The sequence below is a fragment of the Mercenaria mercenaria genome, chromosome 3 (assembly GCF_021730395.1).
Source record: "Mercenaria mercenaria strain notata chromosome 3, MADL_Memer_1, whole genome shotgun sequence".
In the NCBI taxonomy this organism is placed as follows: Eukaryota; Metazoa; Mollusca; class Bivalvia; order Venerida; family Veneridae; genus Mercenaria; species Mercenaria mercenaria.
This window is the reverse complement of record NC_069363.1, coordinates 80,876,234-80,889,877: the sequence shown is the minus strand read 5'-3', so window position 1 is coordinate 80,889,877 and position 13,644 is coordinate 80,876,234. Positions and strand designations below refer to the sequence as shown.

The window sequence follows — 13,644 nt, the reverse complement described above, 5'->3', positions numbered from 1 at the left end:
GCAAGTATACTTTCACGGTTGGTGGTGGATTTAAAACGTGTCGCCCGCCCCAAGCGGACAGGAAGTAGTTCTCTACGCATAAATACAAAACTTCATTCGATTGTTGAAAATCAGTTATCACTCAAAAATCATGCAAGAGAGCTTTCCAGTAAGTTGAAAAAAATAATTTTTTCCTTTTAAAAGATAAAACATAGGAAAGACATCGGAAAAAATTGCCATAAATATTTTAAAGCCAGTAATAGGAAATGACGCTTTGCCTTATTTCATATTACAGGGAATCAAATCTGACTGCCGCACATATATTCTTACTTTATCTTTTTTTTTTGTAAACGAGCTACTATGAATACTAGCAAGGTCATCCAAGATGGCACCGGTTTATTTGCCTCCAAAAAGGTGTCTTTACTACTCACGGATCTGTGTCCCCTACGAGCATTAATGATTTTGCTATAGAATCTAAATCACTGACCGAATTAGATTAAAAAACTTTAAGCTCTGCTGATGTATTTTCAGGTCTGAGAAAAGCAAAGAAATATAACTGGAAGGGCAGCAATATGGTCCAAACATATGTATTATTCATGTACTGTCTTGCAGAAGCGTCCGTCCTGGGTGAACCAGGATGGAAAAATGCAGGAACGCAGCCTGGGCTTCAGATCTGGAAAATTGTGGTACGTTGATTCTCTTACAAAATATGCTTGTCGTCTGCTCTTGAAAAAAGCTGTCTGGGGTGATCAATAGCACATTAATGGAATATTTTTGAATTTTGTTAGTTAATCGGTTTTTTTCTGTGAAGGGACATATACACTTCAAAATGACCACAAATTGTAGTGGCAAATTTCTTTGCATTTTCTAGAACTTCACAGTCACAGAGTGGCCCAAGGAAGACTACGGAAAGTTTTACAACGGTGATTCATACATCATCCTAAATGTAAGTACGCCACATGTTTTTCAAAGTTATTTATTTGTTGTCGCCCACTCATGTACATGTAAATGCATTAAATTACGAACAGTATTTTAATTTCATTCCATAGTTTACCTCTTAATTATTACTACTATTTTTTTGCAACCAACTGTCAATCAGTTATTTGTTTTTTGTTGTTGTTAAAAATAAATAGTCGCAAATATACTGCAATAGTCTGTGGGCATGGTACCCTTGTTTCCAAGGGCATGGTACCTATTTCTTTCCGTCTAACATTCCGTCAGTGCCCCGTTTGTGGGAACAAGAATTTTTTTTATATGTACTAGCGCTGGTGTATTTTATTTCTGTATGGTGCATGTAGTAACGGGTATTATATTTCGCAATATTTTTGTATGAAATATATAACAAGTAATATGCATAACTTGCTTGACGTCTTAATTTATGAGCAAATTTCACTTTACTTTTGTCGCCTCCAGAGCTATAGAGAAGGAACTTCTGCTGAGCATCTGAAGTACGACGTCCATTATTGGATTGGTTCGAAGAGCTCAAAAGTAAGTTGAGCCGCGCCATGAGAAAATCAACATAGTGCATTTGCAACCAGCATGGATCCAGACCAGCCTGCGTATCCGCGCAGTCTGGTCAGGATTCATGCTGTTCGCTAACAGTTTCTCTAATTGCAAAAGACTTTGAAAGCGAGCAGCATGGATCCTGACCAGACTGCACGGATTTGCAGGCTGGTCTGGATCCATGCTGGTCGCAAACGCACTTTGTTGGTTTTCTCATGGTGTGGCTCATTTGTTACGTATGATTCTTCGGAGGAGAGTCTTGAAATGTCACAACGTAGAACAACAGCCTTGCTATTTAGTAATTTAATTATCATGGATGTTCATAATCTGCTAAATTGGACTTGAAAATTTTGCTGATTATATATAATTTATGCGCTGTTGACGTGCATTTCAATAGGTCATATTAAAATTCATACACATCCTTGCTTGCTAAAATTTAACATTCGACCTAGATTGTGTCACATACAAGCAATATTTTGTTGTAAACAGGACGAATACGACGCGGCAGCGTACAAGACCGTCGAGTTGAAAACATTCTTGGGCAACGGGGCTGTGCAGCACAGGGAAATCCAGGGATCCGAGTCCGAACTCTTCAGGTCCTACTTCGAGGAACTTGTGTATGTATTTTGTTTGTTCCTGAGATTTATCATGATATTTTTCTACTGTGTGGCAATTGTGACATTCATTTTCCTTAAAACCGATCTTCAGTTCATCTTGTACGGTATTAACCAGGTTGGACCAGAATGACTGCGACTCGGAGTCCCAGTCTAGACCAATATCCGAACTATTGTTCATCACTTGATATGGTGGGGGTGGTGGGGTTAGGGCCACTTATCCTGGTAGTGTTTCCGACAGTATCAGTATAGACCTGATTCAGGGCACTGGCACCAGACCAGAAAGAAAATGCCTCTGTACATATTATACCCTACCCCTAAGTATCATGTAAGAACCTTGGTCATGACGGAAAAATACACTAACCCATTTCAATCACGCATTTAGCCCCATATGGTTCTGTGACGATCTGTGTATGAAAAGAATTGGAACCACTGCCTTACCCTTGCATGACCGTAAGAGGCGACTAATAGGGTCTTAACACTTTGTTTTGCAGTAACTCTGTGATTCCAGCAGGTATGCAAATTTTGATTCCATACCTCATGTTTTTATTTCGATGTAAATGAGATGTTGAACCAAAATTTGTAGTAGTCTTGTTTGGCGCCATATAACCTATACTGTGTTGGTGCGCCGTAAAATCCAAATAAATAAATAAATATCTCAATTAAAACGTGCAGTTCGATAAATGTGTACTATGAATATTGAACAAGCGACAATTTATCTTCCATTGTGTACCGGTCACACTTCTTCAGTATTTCTTCTCTTCGAGAAACAATGCGTACTTTATAGTTTCATCAAACAGAAAAAACTTTGATGAACTTCCCTGTTGAAGTTCCGGTCTAGATTACAAAACGTGTCTGATTGGTTGATGTGAAAATGTAGGCCAGTCGTCATTTAACTACATGTGTTTGCTAATATGTGTATATGCAGCATAAACGTGCAATATGAATAAATGAACAAAATAGATGTAAACCAATGTATTACTTCAAACTCAAAATCATTTCTAAGATGAATTTCATTCATCATTTTGAGTTTGATTGTATAACTGTGAATATTTTGCATTCTGTTTTTGTTTGTGTACATTCCGCCTAACATGTGCACATCGCTGTGACCTTTAGACCGGATGTGCATTAGAGAAGTTCACGCAAGTCTTTTTCTGTAACGTTGACGAAAGCATAAAATATGCGAAGTATCTCTGCAGTATGAAATATTGAGACAGTGTGATTGGTGCACGATGGACGATAAATTACCGCTTTTTCAATATGCTTAGTACTCATTCATCGAACTTGAAATAGGTTAGTGCATTTTCCCGTTCATGACCATGGTTCTTATATATTACCTAGGGGTATGGTATAACATGTACAGAGCAGAGGCATTTTCTTTCTGGTCTGGTGCCAGTGATTCAGGGGAGGTAAATATGATAGCTATTATATGCTCGATTGGAAATACATGTCAGCTGGGTAGTCCTTGGCTAAGACTGTAGTCTAGCTACAATATATAAGAACATTTAACACCAGCTAAAATTCCGAAAACATTCCCCACCGTATGTGTAACCACTAGCTATTATTAATAATAGAATAAGATGCTACAACAAAATTATGGTAAATTTTGTATAAGGTTGCTAAAAATGAATGCAATATTTGCCATTTAGCATTAATATAAATTTTATTCTCCTAGAAAACGATTTATTCGGCTCACCTGAACACAAAGTGCTCGTGGTGAGCTATTGTGATCACGCTGTGTCCGTCGTGCGTGCGTGCGTCTGTCCGTCAAGTCGTCTGTCGTCAACAATTTTGTTTAAACGACATCTCCAAAACAACTGAATGGATTTTAATGAAACTTGGCCTGGATGTTCCTTGGGTAATCTTCTACCACAGTTGTTCAAACGGTACCGCTTGGTTGCACCTAGGGACCAGAGCTAAAAATAGGGAGAAAAACTTCAAACGAAATATTCTCATAAACCACTGGTCCGTTTTTGAAATAATTTCACGCAAATTGACCTTATGTCACCCTTTACCAAGATTGTTCAAATTATACCGATTTGTCAAAAAAACATGACAGCCAGGGGGCGTGGTCACTTTTCCATATATGTTGATAGTGGAAAATTAAAAAATCATCATGAGTGAAACTGTTGGCCCGATTTGAAAATGATTTTACACAAATCGTCCTTGTGTGACCCTCTACCAGATTGTTCAAATTATTTTGATTCCTCAAAAAACGTGGCCACCAGAGGACGTGGTCACTTTTCCATATATATATAGAGGAAACTCTTAAAAATCTTCTTGTGTGAAACTGCTAGCCCGATCTTAAAATAATTTGAAACAAATGGTCCTTGTGTGACTCTCTACCAAGATTATTCAAATTATTCCAATTTGTAAAAAAAACACAAAAACACATGCCGCCAGGGTGTGTGGTCACTTTTCCTTATACATGTATATGTATATTGGAAATTTAAACAATCTTCTTGTGTGAAACTGCTAGCCCGATTTTAGAATAATTTTACGCAAATGGGCCGTGTGTGGCCCTCTATCAAGATAGTTCAGATTATTTTGATACGTCAAGACATGGCCATCAGAGGGCGTGGTCCCTTCTCCCTATATGGGCATAGTAGTTAGAAAGTCTTCTGGTATAAAAACTTTTAGCCCAATTTTAAAATAATTTCAAACACAATGTCCTCATGTGACCTTCTACAAATACTGTTCATGTTTTCAATTCGTTAAAATACATATCCACCAGAGGGCGTGGTCACTTTTCCATATATATATATAGAGGAAACTCTAAAAAAATCTTCTTGTGTGAAACTGCTAGCCCGATTTTAAAATAATTTGAAACAAATGGTCCTTGTGTGACTCTCTACCAAGATTATTCAAATTATTCCAATTTGTAAAAAAAAACAAAAACACATGGCCGCCAGGGTGTGTGGTCACTTTTCCTTATACATGTATATGTATATTAGAAATTTAAACAATCTTCTTGTGTGAAACTGCTAGCCCGATTTTAGAATAATTTTACGCAAATGGGCCGTGTGTGACCCTCTATCAAGATAGTTCAGATTATTTTGATACGTCAAGACATGGCCATCAGAGGGCGTGGTCCCTTCTCCTTATATGGGCATAGTAGTTAGGAAGTCTTCTGGTATAATAATTTTTAGCCCAATTTTAAAATAATTTCAAACACATTGTCCTCATGTGACCTTCTACAAATACTGTTCATGTTTTCAATTCGTTAAAATACATATCCGCCAGAGGGCGTGGTCACTTTTCATCAACAGTTTCTTTAAACAACATTTCCTCCAAAACCACTGAATGGATTTTGATGAACCTTTACACAAATGATCTCTGGGTAGCCCTCTTTCAAACTTGTTCCGGATCATTGAACATACGGGTCGTTTTTGTTAGAAATAGGTTTTCAGCTATAAGACTTCTGTTTCTCTAGAGTTACGATATTTGGCATGTATTATAAGGGTGTGATTCTCTACCATCATTATCCAAATTATTGCCCCAAGATCAAAAATGGCCACGCCCCTGTTTGTGATATGTACTAACGATAGGCTTACACATAAGAAACATTGAACATCTTCTTCTTTGAATCAATGATAGTTAGAGCCTTGATATTTGGCATGTGATATCAGAGTTGTACTTTCTACCATAATTACTCAAATTGCCCTAAGTTCAAAAATGTGTGTGACGCATATAATATAGGCTATCTTAGAAGAAACCTAACTCGGTACTTGTACCATTACGTTATACAGACTTGAAGCCTTGTACACAGGTGAGCGCTTTTGGGTTAATGGCCCTCTTGTTTTTGATCTTTATCTGGTATTATCATGTTTCTGTGTCTCGGAAAATTTGTTGTGTACCATGTCCCAATACCGCACCACTTTTCCGGTTTCTTATTTCAGTACAATGGAGGGCGGCGCTGAAAGTGGCGTCCGCCACGCGGAACCTATTAAATATAGAAAAAAGTTGTTGCAAGTGTCCGGAATGGGAGCTGACCCGTCAATCACAGAAGTTAGTATCCAGTCTTCATATTAGACTCGGCTTTATGATAACTTTTCTGTTTTCGAAACTGAACATCACTCAAAGTTTGCGTTCTTTGATGGGTATCTACCATTGTGAGAAAAGAGTTTCCTGTAAACAATTTCTTTGCAATTTTGACCGGACACCTTTTCAAATACGCAATATGTAGAGTGATTATTATAGGTGCCCTTTCAAAAATGCAATAAGTCTAGAAATGCAACAAAACTCCAAATATGCAAAGGCACTAGGTTATATATCATAACCATCTCGTTTTGATAAGCGTTATTAAAACGTGAAGAATTTGCTTTTCACATGTATTTTGTTGATAGCAGTTATTTTATGGCGAAGATTTCAAGATGTGGGACGGGATAGACATTGGTATAAATAATCATACTTTTCTATGAACTTGCAGGTTCCATTGAGTAAAGACAGCCTAAATTCCGACGATGTCTTTATTCTAGATGCTGGCACAACTCTATGGCAATACAACGGCATCGGTGCTAGTAGTTTTGAGAAAGCTTGGGTATAAATCATTTGCTTTCCTTTGAAATACGGACAGTTCTGAGTAAAATTATAAATATTAACAGCTTACCTGTGACTTGATTTTGCGTACTAGTAAACAAGACTCCAAGGTTGATATCAGTCTCAAAACTCAAAAATATGATAGGTTCTTAGTTCATCAGAGCACAAGGTGAGCCAATGTGATCACTGTATGTCGTCCGTCTGCTGAAACAGTGTCTATAAGTTGTGTCATTGTCTCCTCTAAAACGTTTTGGTGGAAAGTGTTGAAGCTTGTTTGAAAGTTCTCTTCCAAATTTGTTCAAACCAGCTCCGCTTGTCAGAGCTAAAATAGAAAACTCTTCAAACACCACCACCTCCTAAACCACTGGTCTCGTTACACCAATATTCCTTTGATGTCCTTCTACAAAGATTTTAAAAAGCTAACGATTCTTAAACAAACATGGATACCAGGGGCGTGGTTACTTATAGCAGAACTTTTAAAAACAGTCTTGTAAAAAACATCTGCATAGATTGTACAAAGTTAAAAAATAAGACAATATCTATGCTTCATCAGTTCTCCTGTACGATTGATCCAGTTGTGAAATAATTTTGGTGACCATAAATCAAATGTTCATTTTATTCCAATTTGTCAAAAATCACAGGTCCAAATTTAAATGATTAAACAGAAATGTTGCTTGGGTGGCCCAACGCTGTAAAACTCTATTGAGCAATGTAAGACCAGCATAAACCCCTTGTTTTGAATTCAGTCTTAGAATTGACCAATGGCATGGCTGTACTCTAAGACTGGCCTCCAAACTCAGTTTTTTCATCTTAGACCAAGAGTTATACAGGAAGGCCCAGTTGAGTGAATGTCTTCTTATCCAGTGCTCCAGTTTCACTACACTAGGAAAGGAAACTATCACTGATAACTGATATTCATCATTGTGATAAACAGCCTTTATAGATACAGTATGGGTATTTATGTTGTCATGTTGTATACTTTAGTCGATGGAATATCTGTTGCAAATTGAACAACAGAGGGGTGGCCATATCAAGAGTGTAGTTGTTGATGAACACACTATCAGGGAGGATGTATGTATAAAACGGTCAAACATAGATGATGAAGACTTTTTTCATTTACGAAATACACTTTACCGTTGCTAATGTTTAGTGGAAACTCCATAATGCTTAAAATATTATGTTCAAAAGATAAAGCTGCCGTCCAGATAATGTGCAAAGTTACTTGTTCAGAAATGTTGTACATGACTCAGTTTTAAAAAGGGAGGTAATAAAACAGTAAATCAGTAATACTTTCTCTTAGGTTAATCATATATTCAAATGTATTGCAAATTATAAAATGAAATGAAATAGTAACTAATGAGAAATTAAAGTATTATTTGTTCATAACAAAAATGTGGCAGCCATATTATTATCAAAGCTGTTAGTGTTCCATATAATTATGTGATATAAGAATACCTTGCAAGCGTGTTTTGCTTCTTTAACCAGGATGAGTTCTACAAGGTACTTGAGGATGATGAATCTGGAAGTGAAGAAGAGGATGTGAAATACTAGGAGAGAAAAAACTGTTCTGGTAATTATTTCTTTCATCTCAAAAGTACAAAAACATGTGCTTAAAGGTGGTCAGCATATATCTGTTTTGTAATTTTTATGACAAAATTTAATTACTAGCATTTAGGAGAGACCTGTCGCTTTTATTTTTAGATTTGGATTTTCCAGACTGTTCCATTTATTAAATAAGGATTTGAAAGATACTTGACTTATTTAAAACTATAAATATATTTCAAATAATGTGCAGATCGAAATTGCCTCGGTAGCTCAGTTGGTAGAATTGAGGAATCTTGCTAGTGATTTAACTTTTGCGATTAGGAGGCTGTGGGTTCGAATCCCACACAGGGCGATTTGTTTTATGATTGAATTTGCTTTATTTATATTGACAATTTGGTCATTCAACTAGCTGATGACACTAATTCGGAGGAAACGGACACCGCCAGCGAGCGTGAGGATGCTGCATTGGACGCGTGTGTTTGAAATGTATTGAATGTATTGAAATTGTATGAATGAAATTAAAAATGAAATTGAAATGATGAAATAAAATAAAATATAAAAAAAAACATGAAAAATATCAATAAAACAAATTCAATCATAAAACAAATCGCTCTGTGCGGGATTCGCAGTCTGGTCAGGATCCATGCTGTTCGCTTTCAAAGCCTATTGCAATTAGAGAAACTAAAAACGAACGGCATGGATGCTCAGGCTGGTCTGGATCCATGCTGGTCGCAAACGCACTATGTTGGTTTTCTCATGGCGCGGCTCAAACATAAATGATTAGTTGTTTAAGTTTTAAGCAAATCCATTGCCTGACTAAAATCTGATTAACCACCTTTAATCATAAATTTATGTGTATCATTTTAAAGTTTGATTGATCTAACAACTGTTTTGCTTTTCAAACACGCAAAAATAATTGTCTACTAAGACTGATACGTGTATTGTTTTGCAAAGTTTCAGCGTAAGATTAGTAAGTCTGTGTATTTAGCTGCTTATATTAAACATATTTGTTGGTAACCGTGCAGTCATTCCAGTCTGCAATGTTGTATAGCGTCAAATAATGTTTTCAGATCTACCAAAATTCTTCATGACTTTAGATTTTAAAAACAGCAAAGACGTTTTGCTGTTTCTTACAAAAAGAAGAGAAAAAATCCTGCAGTTCTACATTCACAATTTGTTCTTAAACTCATACTTAGACCAAATAAGATTTGGGCCTGGTTTTCATCATTCAACTTAGACTTAAATTTTAACTTGCTGTAATTTTGTTGCATAAACCTTGAAAGTTTTCAGCAGAAGTGTGACAGATGAAACAAAAACAACACTGATTTAGAATGTGAGTAAATACGGGCTTGTGTTTGCATCTTGTTTGATACCATATGTATAAAGACAAAGCGCTATTTGGTGCTGAAGATATATGCACCACAAAAATGCTTTGTCATGTTTCCTTTTCTAACAATGTTGCTTTTGTTTGTTTTGTACAAACTTCTGTAGGTTGTCTTTTATTTCAGAAGTGTTTATTATGTAAAACAGTTTTCACATGGTTGATGTTGTGGGAGTGAAATAAGCTAATATATAATTTTGGTTTTACACTATTGTAATAAAGCGTTGACGTTGACGGTGTTTTAATTATAAGAGGCATTGGTCAAATTGACTTGGTCTGTAATAGGATTATGATGTGGCCTTTTTCAGAACTGTTGGAAATCTGGTCTTTTATTGTTAGTAATTTTTATCCTGACTTGATCAGTCGATGTTGTTCCATAGATTTAAGACCAAACCATTTTTTTCTTTGGTTTTATACTGCATTAGTTGGAAAAAGCAATTTAGAACTAGGCAGTTGCAAAAAACCTCTTACACAGATTTATGAACTAATAACTTTTTTCAGGTATTTAGCTGAACACATTTTGTTTGGGAAAAATAATAAATTTCTAATTATGTGTTTTTTTTCCAGTTTGTCAGATGAATCAGGAGAAATAAAATTCAGCGAGGTGAAAACCGGAAAAATTGAAAAGAGTGACCTCGGAAGTGATGTAAGTTTTAAAACATTGAGCAGTCATAGAACTACAATAGTTGTTAGTTCAGTGGATAAACTATATATCTTTATGATCTAAACAGAAGGGTCCAATACCATACTAACTAAATGATTTTTTTTATTTATAACTTTTTGCATCTGGAACGTAACAGAACGTATTGGCGTCTGATGGCTCTGTCACGCTTCCGTAGAATCAACATTTTTTACTCAAGTTTATTTTGAAAATATTTCTGAAATCTCTCAAATACGGAAATATCTGATATCCGATGCATATACTGACACTTGGACAACATCAAAAAGTACGTTTTGAACGATTTGACGAAGTTCTAAAGATCGCCATATACACTTGCTCTATTACGGACCCCTGTGGTATTTGTGATTTTATTTCGAGTGCAATATGTTTTTGTAGATGAAAAGCTGACATGTCGTACTAAAATCCAATTATTTTCAAATCGTAAGAAAGTCCACGCACATACATTTTGGCGGGGTGACCCTGCGCGTGGACCCTGACTATAGACCAATACAAATGCGACTTTCTTAAGTTTAGCCTGTGTACTTCTATGTTTTTTCCTTCCGGGAAAAGCTGAAGGTCGCCTGACGTAATTTTCTGTGTGTGTGACTGGCGAGATTGTATAAAAATGTACCGACCGTCCTAAGGATAGTCAATGCAAATCAAAGTTATTTATATTTAAAGCATAGATCTAAGTTGGTTTTATTTTTTCCAATCGTATTCCTGACTTTAAGAATTCCTTACTTAATAATGAAAATAATTTTTTATTAAGTTTTCAATACCCTGCATGTAAACTCTGATTTAATGCAAAGATGAAAACAAATTATAAGATGATTAACCACGGAATAAAAAAATATGTATCAATGACTCAGTGAGTTCTTATATTGCTGTAGGACGTGTTCCTGTTTGATTCATGTGACCAGATTTTTGTTTGGATTGGTAAGAATGCTTCGCCGGCTGAGAAGAGGAATGGAGTAATTTATGCCAATGTGTGTATTATATCATCTGCAATTTTTGTTTTGATTTTTCAGTTACACAAAAACAAATTAAAACATGCATTAAATGTGTTTTTTTTTTGTATCCAGGATGTTCAAATGCTACAGTTTATATGATATGCGGATGTATTTAAGATATTATGATTAAATGTAACACGATACTCATATGTAAAAATTAATTCAGTATAAACATGATTTTCTGCAGTAAATACACGAATGGATATTCTGATATAAACAAGTTATTTTGTCTGCCCTCTACTGGGGGAGACATATTGTTTAGCCACTTCATTTCCGATTTATAACTGGAGAACCATTTGATCTTGAGCCTTCAAACTTCGTAGGATAATAGGACTTATAGAGTAGATGGCTCCTATTGTTCTTGAGGTCACTCCATCAAACATCAAAAGTGGCCTGAACATGGAAAACCGTTTCCGTTCAGTAACTTAGAACTACTTGACCTAGAATGTTGAAACTTCATAGGATGATTGAACATGCAGAGTAGATGACACCTACTGATTTTGGGGTTGCTCCATCAAAGGTCAAGGTCACAGGGACCAGAATCCGTCACACTTTATTTCCGATTAATACCGGATAACCATTTGGCCGTAACCTTTAAAATTCATAGGGTGTTAGGGCTTACGTAGTAGATGACCCCTATTGTTTTTGTGGTCATTCAATCTATGGTCAAGGTCACAGGGGTCTCTACAGGGAAAACCGTTTCCGATCAGTAACTTAGAACCACTCGACCCAGAATGTTGAAACTTCATAGGATGATTGGAAAAGATAACTCCTATTAATTTTAGGGGTCACTCCATCCAAAGTCAAGGTCACAGGGGCCTGAACAAGGGAAACCGTTTCCGATCAGTAACTTGAAAACTATTTGACCCAGAATATTGAAACTTAATAGGATGATTGGACATACAGAGCAGATGACTCTTATTGATTTTGGGGTCACTCGATCAAAGGTCAAGGGCACATGGGCCTGAAAATGAAAAACCGTTTCCGATCAATAACTTGAGAACCACTTGACCAGAATGTTGAAACTCCATAAGATAATGGGACATACAGAGTAGATTACTCCTATTGATATTAGGGTCACACGATCAAAGTTCAAGATCACAGGGGCCAGAACATGGAAAACCGTTTCCTCTTCATAACTTAAGATTCACTTAAACTAGAACATGGAAACTTTATGGGATGATTGGACATGCCGCGTATGTATATGATCCCTATTGCATTTCAGGCACTAGGCAAACCATCAGTGTCTTTTTGATTTTCGCTCCTGTCCTCTATTCACTTTCTGCCTTTTACTGCTATGCTTTTGGGGATACATGCGCTTTCCTACCCAAACATCTTCTAGTTCTGATGTAGATATTAACTAAATATTTTGATAAAAATGTAAACAGTCTGTATGAATTCAGAGTATTTCGATACAGATGTAAGCAGGATATTCTGATGTCGATGTTAATAGGGTATTTTGATTCAAATGTATAAAGGATATTTGTAAATGATACAGTGTGTATAAGGATATCATATCATATTATGTTTTTCAGAACCACCTTCGTGAGACAGATCGTCCACATTTGCAAATTCATGTAGTCGTCGAGGGTCATAACTCTGAAAGTCTCGATAATGCTTTGTCAGCTTAAATATTCTGCAGGATTTATAACGAGGAGGAATGTCGTATATAGCTTCTAGACAATTTTAGGCACTTGTGTATAGAGATTATATCATATAGTAACTGTATATGTCAACAACATGGTGAAATATACCCGCAGTTTTTGTCTTCCAGATTCTGATATCTAGCTTGAATTTTAGCAAATACATGTACATGTACATTATTATTTCTTTTTTTATAAAAAGCTTATACTAAAAATAACTCTGGGGAGTTTATATTTCAAAGCAGAAATGGTATTAAATTATGTACTTGTGTAAAGAGAGGTCCTATGTTCTTTTTATTTTCATTGTTTTATTTTTTATGCTATTTTATTTACCTATAGAAAATGTTATAAGCACACCCAGCTTAAGTTTGCAATTTAAGGTTCAAAATAATGTTCTAATTCTATCTAATATCTAATATTTTTAGGTTATTTAACATTGTTCTGTACAATACGGAAATATATTTGGACGAGTACCTAGCTGAGAAAACCATATTGGACGAGCCGCTAGACGAGTTCAATATAGTTTTCTCAGCTGGGTACTCGTCCAAATATATCTCGTATTGTACAGTACAATGTTAAATAACCTTTTTATTCTATATCTATTTTATCTTACTATAATAATAGTTTAAATTAAAAATGTTTCACTGAATACTGTATTCTTGCCTTTTCTAGTTTTCGCTGTTCCAAACATATTTGTACGATATATTTTCATATATTTTTTCGTGTTCTGAACTATTTGAACAAGGATTTTTAAACGTAAACATAAAAT

General features: G+C 35.7%; 1 protein-coding gene across 2 annotated transcripts; it reads left to right on the top strand.

Annotated features, from left to right (window-relative positions):
- Positions 1–513: 513 nt before the first annotated feature.
- Positions 514–13,251, top strand: LOC123525054 (gelsolin-like protein 2). 2 transcript variants are annotated; one of them, XM_053539037.1, is made up of 11 exons: positions 514–665; positions 851–925; positions 1,393–1,467; positions 1,972–2,099; positions 5,996–6,104; positions 6,526–6,636; positions 7,620–7,706; positions 8,121–8,205; positions 10,129–10,207; positions 11,113–11,208; positions 12,768–13,251. In XM_053539037.1, the coding sequence occupies exons 1-8, from the start codon at positions 552–554 to the stop codon at positions 8,184–8,186; spliced, it is 765 nt and encodes a 254-aa protein (XP_053395012.1). In that variant the 5' UTR covers positions 514–551; the 3' UTR covers positions 8,187–8,205; positions 10,129–10,207; positions 11,113–11,208; positions 12,768–13,251. The 2 variants fall into 2 exon arrangements, with proteins under 2 accessions (XP_053395012.1, XP_053395011.1); XM_053539036.1 differs by having other exon boundaries at positions 7,620–8,205.
- Positions 13,252–13,644: the final 393 nt, after the last annotated feature.

Coding starts and splice junctions, on each gene's coding strand:
- LOC123525054 (XM_053539036.1), top strand. CDS start 552: ATGGTCCAAACATATGTATTATTCATGTACTGTCTTGCAGAAGCGTCC. Junction 926..1,392: donor ATTCATACATCATCCTAAAT/GTAAGTACGCCA, acceptor TGTCGCCTCCAG/AGCTATAGAGAAGGAACTTC. Junction 2,100..5,995: donor TCCTACTTCGAGGAACTTGT/GTATGTATTTTG, acceptor TTCTTATTTCAG/TACAATGGAGGGCGGCGCTG.